The 9823-nt window shown below is 41.4% G+C and overlaps 1 protein-coding gene across 1 annotated transcript in view; it reads right to left on the reverse strand.

Moving 5' to 3' along the window:
• Positions 1-8388, reverse strand: part of ROR2 (ROR family WNT receptor 2) — a 119341-nt gene extending 110953 nt beyond the window's left edge. The window contains exon 1 of the mRNA XM_026674009.2: positions 8128-8388. Within this exon, the coding sequence (XP_026529794.2) occupies positions 8128-8197 (70 nt within the window). The 5' untranslated portion in view covers positions 8198-8388. The remainder of the gene's footprint in view (positions 1-8127) is intronic.
• Positions 8389-9823: the final 1435 nt, after the last annotated feature.

Raw genomic sequence — 9823 nt, forward strand, 5'->3', positions numbered from 1 at the left:
TCAACATTAAGCACGGAAGATCTCGATATAAAAAACCCTATTTTCCCTATCCAAACTCTTGAGGGCTCAAAGGTTCATTTTGTTATTAGTAACCAAATTGCTTCCATACCAATGTCAAATGTGGATGCTATTAACACCTTGGCCAAAGTGCAGCATATTAAGGAAGATCAGCTTTCTTGCAAACAGTGGAAAGCGCCTAAGTAGGATTAATCCTTCAAGTTTGTCAATCTTCCTTTTTCCTGCCAATCTCCACACCCACACACCCCCTGCATTTATACGCTTTTCTGAACAAGGCAACAGATTGAGATTGCATCTGTGTCAGAAAACTGCTTTTTACAAAATCAGGGGGTTTCCCAGGAATAAAGATAACTCTCCTTAGTGAAATAGAAATGTAAAATAAAGGGGGCAGATCTTTTTTGAAATTAAAGAAAACCTTTTCATTTAAAAAACAGGAGATTTGCAAATTGCATGAACCAATCTGTGATACTTGCCATGGAGTTGGTTAAATCTCATGGGGCTAGTCTGAAAATATACCTACCTAACAGAAAGATACTTACCTCTCACTCAGCCAGCATAATATTAGTATTGAGAGTCCAATACCAGTCATGTTTGTTCAAAAGTAAAGTTATCAGCTTGATTCCTGGAGGACACACTCCTCATCCACACCATTTTCTTGGTAACCCCAAGAAACAATAGGCATTGCCTTCTTGTGGGAGGTCTTTCAACTTCCCAGTCTTCAAGAATATCTTCTTGATATTCCCTAGAGGTCTCCCAAGGTGTCATCCTGCTGAGCTTTGGAACCAAGACAAAGCAAACAATGCATTCTGTGGACCAGCCCTCTCCACATTTTGATTTGTATGGCTTCATTCAGTCGTTTTATGCTTTGGTTGGTGTTGGATTATGTTGGTGTCTAGCTACCACATTTTTGGCAGCCTTGTTTCCTTTTACTGCTGACTATTCTGATTATAACTGTCTTTTTCAGTGAGTTTGATTGCATGACATGGCTGAAATAATCAAGATAGAATTTTGTGATTTTCCATCCCAGCAATATGGCTGGTTTTATATGCTCCAGTACTTGTTTGCTATCCAAGAAATGTGAAGGAGCTTTCTCCAATACCACAGCTCAAACAGATTGATATTCCTCCTGTCTGATTTTTTTCTGGACCAATTTTCACAACTATAGATAAGTATGGAAAACATGATAGTGAGGACTAATCTACATTTAATTGTCACATTCATGTTCTTGCTTTTCTATACTCAATTCATGCTCATCATTGCTGTGCAATATAATGCAATTCAACACATTATTTCAGGATTCATTCACTGCTTTGATCAATCTGCAATCCCATGAAAATGCATTCTTACACATATTCAATCACTTTGCTATCATTCCTCTGTGTAGTCACAAGCTTGGTCTTTTTGATATTCAGGAAGACATCAAATCTCACATTTTCTTCTTCAAACCTTTTGGCAAGATGTTTCAGTCCTTCTTTAGTTTCCAAGAGGAAAGTTGGGTCATCAGCATAGTGAAGCTTGTTGATGTTCCTTTCTCCATTCTTTATTTCAATTTTTGATTCTTAAAGTTCTATCTTCCTCATGATCACTTCAGCATACAGGTTAAGTAATAAAGGTTTCACTTCTTACAGATAATCAGAGTTGGAAGGGACCTTGTAGGTCATCTAGTCCAACCCCTTGCCCAAGCAGGAGACCCTACACCATTTCTGACAAATGGCAGTCCAATCTCTTCTTGAAAGTCTCAACTGATGGCGCTCCCACAACTTCTGAGGGCAAGCTATTCCATTGGTTGATTGTTCTCACTGTCAGAAAGTTTCTCCTTGTTTCCAGGTTAAATCTCTCCTTGTTCAGTTTCCATCCGCTATTCCTTGTCTGGCCTACAGGAGCTTTAGAAAATAGCTTGACCCCATCCTCCCTGTGGCAGCCCCTCAAATATTGGAAGACCACTATCCTGTCTCCCCTGGTCCTTCTCTTTACTAGACTAGCCAAGCCCAGTTCCTTCATATGTTTTAGCCTCCAGTCCCCTAATCATCCTGGTTGCTCTTCTCTGTACTTTTTCTAGAGTCTCAACATCTTTTTTATAATATGGTGACCAAAACTGGATGCAAAACTGGTGTGGTCTTACTAAGGCTTTATAGAGTAGTATTAGTACTTCCCTTGATCTTGACTGTATCCCTCTGTTAATACAACTTAGGATTGCATTAGCTTTTTTGACGGCTGCTGCACACTGCTGGTTCATATTTAGCTGGTTGTCCATTAAGACTGTGTTTGTTTGCACAGTGGCTTCCTGATTACAATGACTGCACCACCTTGACCATATGTGTTGGCACTCCCCATGTCTTCTAGGACTCTCCTGTCTGTTATGATCAATACAATTCAAGGCTTTCTTATAAATAAATAAAGCAAATGTTGGTGTTCTTTTGATACTGAAATTTTTCAATAATCCATGAAATTTTTTTCATGATTTGAAGTATAATTGATATGACCCCTTTGGAAGCCAGCTTGAACATCTGGTAATTATCTTTTGATGGTTGGGCCAGACATTGTTAATGATTCTGCTTGGATGAGGCCAACTGTAGGATAATTGGAGCAATCCTTGAAGTTGGAACTAATGAAAAACTTTTCTGCAATGAAATGAATATTTTTCAATCCTGTGGCCATGTATTCATTTCCCAAAGCTGTGATGACTATGAGAAATATGGACTCAGCATTTCTGCAGGATACATCAACACTTGAGACCTTGCTGCTTGGCAGTTGTTTCATTGCCCACTCAATCTCCTAAAAAATAGCTAATTTTATTTTTGCTTCCCTTGCCTCGTCATCCTGAGGAGGCTTGGTCTCTTTGTTACTGACATACACCTTATTTATTTTGTATTTCATATTTCTAAACAACCCACCTCGCTCAAAGAGGGGGTTCTTTTGTATATTCACGCCATCTGTTCTTGACACCTTGGTCAGATAGTTCTTTCTCTTGTTTCTGATGCTTTTATAAGCAGTAAATTGGGTTTCATTCATCTGTTCTGATGGTTTCATATAAGTTATTGGGACATAAATTTTGCGGTGATTTTGCAGTGCTTAGCACAGATTTGGATGGATATAATATGAACATTAACTATTGAAAAGCACTGCCTGGGTGAGATTCTTGTTTTTGATAAATGTCATTCCATTTGTTTTCCTGGTGTCCTGTCCTGAGTAATAGATAGTGAATTTCTCAGAGTGATACATTGTTAATGCCTGGATTACTCACTGCAGGTTCTTGCTTTTCCTCAGTAACTTGTTGGATATTTTCTGGTCTGGAAATCCTACCACTGGGCACTATAACTAATTCCTGAGAGCCTTTATATAAAATTTCCTGGATAAGATTTTTACAAGGCAGATCACCAAGTGTTACATCAACCCTCTCCATTTATCTGGAGTTGGGACTAGTATGAAAATACATGACTGGATCAAGGCACAATTAATCAGATGATAATTCTCTACATGTTTACTCAAAAATAGGACTGATTTCTGGATTTTCTCTCAGTTATAAATAAGACAATAGCATCAATCCACCTTCTTGAAAAGCAACAATTCCTGTTAGTTTATGGACATGTCAATTTTTATTATAATAATATTTTTAACTTCCCAAACTGGGATGCTCACCATAGTAATACTTCTTGTAAAAATCAAAATGTAACATTAGCATGGAATAATATAGCCTCATTAAGTGTGCTTAGTAGAGTAGCATTTTCTTTAGAGGGATGGCAGTCAACCTTATCACCACTGAGTATAGCAACAGAATTGTTTTTAATCTACCTTAGAAGCATCACGTATTTAAAGTAGCCTTCAAAAGCATGAACTTACCATGATATATGTAATAATGCACCATGAAGTCTCTTTTTTACAGAACAATTGGCTCATATGTAGCCAAGCATAATATAGGTTGTCAAGTTTTTCGCTGAATATATTGCATCAAATACATTATTTTAATTTGTTAACCACAGATTACAAATTAATCTGTGGCTCTAGTCAACTTATCTTACACATCTATCATTAAGAAATAAGGACTACATATGGTATAAGAATAATTCAAATACTATAGGATCATGCATACATGTGAATGGGACTAATTAGACTGCCTGACCCTGTGGGTAACAGACAATTTGATTACCTTAAGATATTTGAATTATATCTCACAATATTATGGGAAGATGGGAGTTATAATCTAAAATATTTAGAAAGCACCATTCCTAAGTCTGTTTTAGCCTACCAGAATAGCAAATAGTTACTAGACCCGAAAGAAACCACATAACCAGACCCACCCAAGTAGTATGGCATTCATATACATATTGAAACTATCTGAAATTATACCACAAGGAAGTAACTTCTGTGTGATTTTAGTATATAATAAAGAAACGTCATACTTCTAAATAAAAGTGTATAGAAATAGAGTCAGAAAATTAATCAGCAATCTTAACAAGTAATTCCCATAGAAGTGAATGAAATATATTTTCAAAAAGCTTATCAAGAATCCGTTTGGCAAGTTTGGCATCTAATGTTCCCATTACAGTCATCCTAAGAACTGCCACAAAAGCAATTGATATAGAACACCATCTACGCTCCTAAAGTGGGATAGGAGACATCATTCAAACAAGTCTTAATATGATAGAACATACTGTACCCACAGAAGCTGTAAAATATTGTCTCTACAGTAAAGAGGAAGGCTTTGTGTTGATTTCCTCCTACCATGCTCCCACTGAAGTCTATCTCATTCAAATATGAACAAGCTGGTGATGGCTGGTAATTTTAAAAAAATCCTTATTGTATCTTCTCTCATCAGAAATGCAAAGAGGGTGGTCAAAGTAAGATTCATTCTATTACAGTAAGCCACAAATATGTGTGGATGTTTCCATGCTATTCACTTAACAGTTTGGCTGGGACTTTTTGTCCCTTGAAATAAAAATGTTCAGTTGTATCTCAGTAAAAACTACACAACAAAAAGAAGAAAGCCAATACTTTCTTCCTATCCGCCAATTTCTGCAATACATATTTTATAGTCAAATCATGCAAAGCTACTTAGCTAATACAAAAATGAGTTTTATGCATATTTACCTACAAAATCTTTTCATTGAACACTCTGAGTAAGTGTATATAAGAAGAGGCAATGAAGTGCAGTGGTTAAGGCACTTGCCTGGAAGCAGGAAGATTCTAGTCCTCAGTCATTTAGGGACAGAAGTTGGCTGGGTGAGGTTGGGCCTGTCATTTTATCTCAACCCTAGACTGGAAAAGTGGAAAACATTTAAAATCTACACCGTATCAGTGTAGTAGATTACAATCCATAATGTTCAGTGAAGAGGATTTTATCCTGAACTGGACTAAATTTGACATGATAATAATAACAATCATAATGTATAGACTGCGCTGTCAGAAAAATCCAAGTTTTCCACAGAAAGAAAAGATATGGATTATCCTTAAGCATGAGACACCTCAAGGAAAATAAAGAGGAAGGGCACAATTAACATATTTTTAGTTTTGGGCCAAGATGTCACTCCTCTATTATTATTTCTTCTTTCTCTTAAAAAAAAGCAAGCATTTCAATCATAATGGTACAAGATCTACAAAGTTTTTACAGCAAAGAATAATTCTTATTAAAAAGAGAGCAAGGCTCCATTATAACATTGGAAGTAGTTAGAATGACTTTCTGTGCTCTTTACTACTAATCACCTTAAACAAATCCACCAGTTGCAAGAAAACTGGGGTTGAGTTGGAAAGTTATTTTGGGCTGCAACTCCTACTGAGAGAGATTGACATTCTCACTTTGCAAAAATTAAATATATAATCACCAACACCCTTACATTTTGCAACTATCTCCTAATAGTAAGGTTTTTTCCGTTGCATTTTCCCATTAGGACAGAAGGCAGGGGGAAGTAATAGAAGATACATAGAACTTTTTGGAACTAACTCTGCTGTTGTGCCCTCCAACCATGCAGCCATAAGGTTCCCTGACCCTCCCCCAAATTAACTCAGAAATGTTATCTCCCATCCCATAATAAAGCAACAAATGGCAAACCCTTGAAACCCCCAAGCCAAATAACAGAAAATCTAAGCATCTGTCACTTCCTGGGGTGAAGGAAATAGATTGTGTGGGTAAACAAAAGGAAGAAACATTATTTTAAGCCCCTATCTTATTAACAATTCCTCTCTAATCTGGCCTATGGTCTGTTATTTTGTCCACTAGGTTCAGATTCTCCCATTCTTCTTCATATAAGTTAGATTCAGCCATTTATTTGTTTATGGATTTATCTATTTATTTATTAAACAGGGAAGGTTAGGAGGCTACGAACCAAATTATTCCACTTTCAAATGATGTTTCAACATGCCGTTTCTCCTTTCCATTACAGTGCAAGGCAAATTAGGGTAGACCTGGAAGAGTTCTGGAAGGTGGCTACGCATAGAATGATTTACACCGGGGATCAAAGGGTGGCCCAACAGCACCTTTTTGCCTGCTTCATGTCATCAGGAAGGCAAGGAGGATGCGAGAGACACCAAATGTAAGACATGTTTAATCTTCCTGAGAAACACCACTTTTTCACAGTTGAATGCACAATCAGGCAACTGCCTTTGCGAGAACTGTGAAGTCTTTTCCACTGGAGTCTCAAACACGCTTCAGACTCTCTCTCTCTCCCCCCTCCCCCGCCTGCCCCTTGTGCTCATAAATCTTGCTGCTATTAAAGGAGAAAAAAAGAGAGAGAAAGAAATGCCGGGGGATGAACTGGACACAGCAGTCAAGCCCGCCACCCCACCATGGCGCAAGGTCAGATGTTAATAGGGCCGCTTGTATTCAGGTTCTCTAAACAATCGCAAAGCTTGTTGAACCGAGTCCTAATGTTTCCTGAGGCCGAAAGTTTTGGGGCAGCCAGGGAGTGCACAGGAAATAGGATTCTCCTCCCCAAAAAGCAAAGGGGGAGAACAACCAAACAAGCCACTCAAACTCAGGCAAATTTCCCTTGGTGGTTTCCTGGTTTGCCTCTGGCTTCACTCAACACCGATTAACCACACTGAGCTGGAAAGGGAGGCAGCAGAAGTGTTTATTGAAACAAAGAAGTAGACATCCCCCTTCCTTTAAGGGGAGGCAGCTGGTCCTGCCCCCCCAACTGCCACTGAGAAACACCCTGTAGTCAAAGGAGAGGGGGGGTTGTTCTTTGTATTTCTCCACCCACTCCAGCAAAAAAAAAAAAAAAAACGGGGGGGGAGCCGGCAATCCCCAGTAGCCATTTCACTTCAGAGTAGGGTCAAGGTAGGAGAAAAACTTTTCCATCCCTCGTGTCTATCTTCCAGGCTGAGACTTGGGGCTTAAAATGGTTAAGGCGAGGATGGCGCGGCGGCGATGTTACAAGTTCCCAACACGACGGTGGGCATTGTAAGGAGCCTCCGGCATTGGATATGGCACGCATCGCCGCAAGGAAGGAAGGAAGGAAGGACGGGACATTCTTCGTGGTCTCTTCAGGACAGTTTTCCCTCCATGAAACCGCGGGAACAAGGACTGCATTCCCGAGGCCATTTAGCCCCCAATCCCTGACGAGAATTAACTAAGGTCTCTGGTGAACCCCTGAGTAAGCGGTTTAAAGGCGAGCCTATATGCACGCAGCTCCGCAGGACCCGGGAAGGCTTCCCTCAGAAGTAACCCTACAAAGGCTAGAATTCCTCCCAGAGAAAAGCCCCCCCGCGCTTCCCAAGGCGTGTTTAGTCCTCAGCGAAGGCTGTTTGTTAGCCAGGGAGTCGGCAGGGCAAGCCCACCGCCACTTGCTCAGGAAAGGGCAGAAACGAAGACGTCTCTTGTCCCCGGCACAAGGCTGCTTAAAGTTAAGGGAGACTTTCACTCTCGGGTGGGGCCCTTCCTTTCCCCCGCCCCCCCCAAGGCTCCCTCTCCATCTCGGTGCAAACGAGGAGCAAGAAGAAACAGGCGGGGTCCCCGCCACCACGCTCAACAGTTTGCTTTCAAGTGGGCTCAGCTCGAGGGAAAAGCTCCTCTTGCAACCCTCGCTTGCTCTGGGGATGAAGAGCAGCGGGCGGTTGCCAGACGTTGCTCAACCCTCGCGCGCCCGGAGCCGTCTGAGCTTCTTTCGGGCTTACCTGCCGCGATCAGAGGAAAAAGCCCGGACGCTGCCAGCAGGACTAAGAAGGCGGCGCTGGCTGCGCCCATGCTGGCGCCGGCCAAGAGCGAGGGACGAGGGGGCCGCGGCCGCCGGTGCACAAAGAAGTCTTTGTGGCCTCGCTCGCGTCTCCTCTGGGCTAACTGGCGGCGGCGGCGGCGGACTGGAGTTTCCCGACGAGGTTGCCTGTCCGACCAGCCCCCGCTGGCTCCTAGCTGAGGGAGGAGCTGCCGCTCCGCCTTCTCCGAGCGGGATCCGCGCCCTGCAACTGGCCGCGGCGGACGAGGGGAAGCGAGAGCTGAGGCCGCCTGGTGGGCGCGGACGTCCCTTCACGCTGACCAGCCTCTTGCTCGGGCTACCCTGAAGCCCGTCGGCCCACCAAATGACCGACCTGCAGTCCCAAAGCGAAGGGAAAGCGAGCGGCCGGTGGGAGGATCGCTCCTTTCTTTTGGCAGCCTTCGACCGGAGAAAGAAAAGGACGGCAGAAAGTCCGGCCTGGCCCCGGGCGCTGTGCGGGACTTCTGAAACCAATCATGAAGGAGAAAGATTGGATGCCACCGGGGTAGATCACGTTGCTTTGCGGCTTCATTGGAAGGCCCAAATTGGAAGCAAAACCTATCGAGTTTAGTGGGTCTTAACTCCCTGGTAGACAAGACACAACAGGGTCACCCAACATCTGACTTCTCGAAAGCGTTGCATTATTGCATTGCAGAATCGCACTGAAGTAGAAACGTTATTTCTGAGAAAAGCCGCGTCTGTGGAACCGGCTACAAATGTTTTTCGTGCTTTTTATTTATTTTATTTATTTATTTATTTGATTTGCCAATTGTTTACAAGATAATAAGTATAAGTGTATACATAGTTGTGAATACATGAAATGGGTACATATAAGAAAATAAAGAATAAGAGAAACAATAGGACAGGGATGGTAGGCACATGAAATAACTCATGAAAATGTACACAAACTTTACTTTCCATAAAAAAATACCAAGTTTTTGGTATACACACACACACACAAAAGTTTAGAATTAACAGCACTAACCCTTGATCCCTTTTGCAGATAACTAAAGCGACTGCTCCCTGGATTCCCTGGCTTTTCATCATAACAAAATCCACTTTTTCAGGATTAATTAGTTTGCCCACAGTCAGTTCACCCTATTCCATACACAAGTTATCTTGAGTAGAAAGGTTGGAAAGCTTATCACTACACCTGGTTCTGATGAAAAGGAGAAATCTGAGTTGGGCGTTGTCAGCACTCTGGTGATGCTTCATCCCAAGTTCCTTAAGAACCTCTCCCAACTTTTTCATATACTTATTCAACAGCATGAAGGACAATTTCCAAAATGGATTCATGGTGAACCACATATAACAGCTGCTCCAGTACAAAATAATAGTTTTCCAGTACCACTTTTAAGAACTAAGATAATGTTTTCATTCACCTGGTAGTTTGCCCACAGGTAAAATTCCACAGCCAGTGGTATCCAAAATCTATTGAATATTCAGTATATCAAGACAGCCAAATTCTCCATTTGTTTGGAGATGATGATCCAGACAAAACAAATGCATAATCCCTGATGGGAAGATGTGATGCTTACCACATATGCATTTAGTTAATATAAAACTGGCTACAGAAGAAAAATTGCTTTTTGCCAATAAAGATTTTATATTAGTATCAT

The sequence above is a fragment of the Notechis scutatus genome, chromosome 2, assembly GCF_049901735.1.
Source record: "Notechis scutatus isolate UNSWTSFEM ecotype Mainland chromosome 2, rNotScu1.2, whole genome shotgun sequence".
NCBI lineage: Eukaryota > Metazoa > Chordata > Lepidosauria > Squamata > Elapidae > Notechis > Notechis scutatus.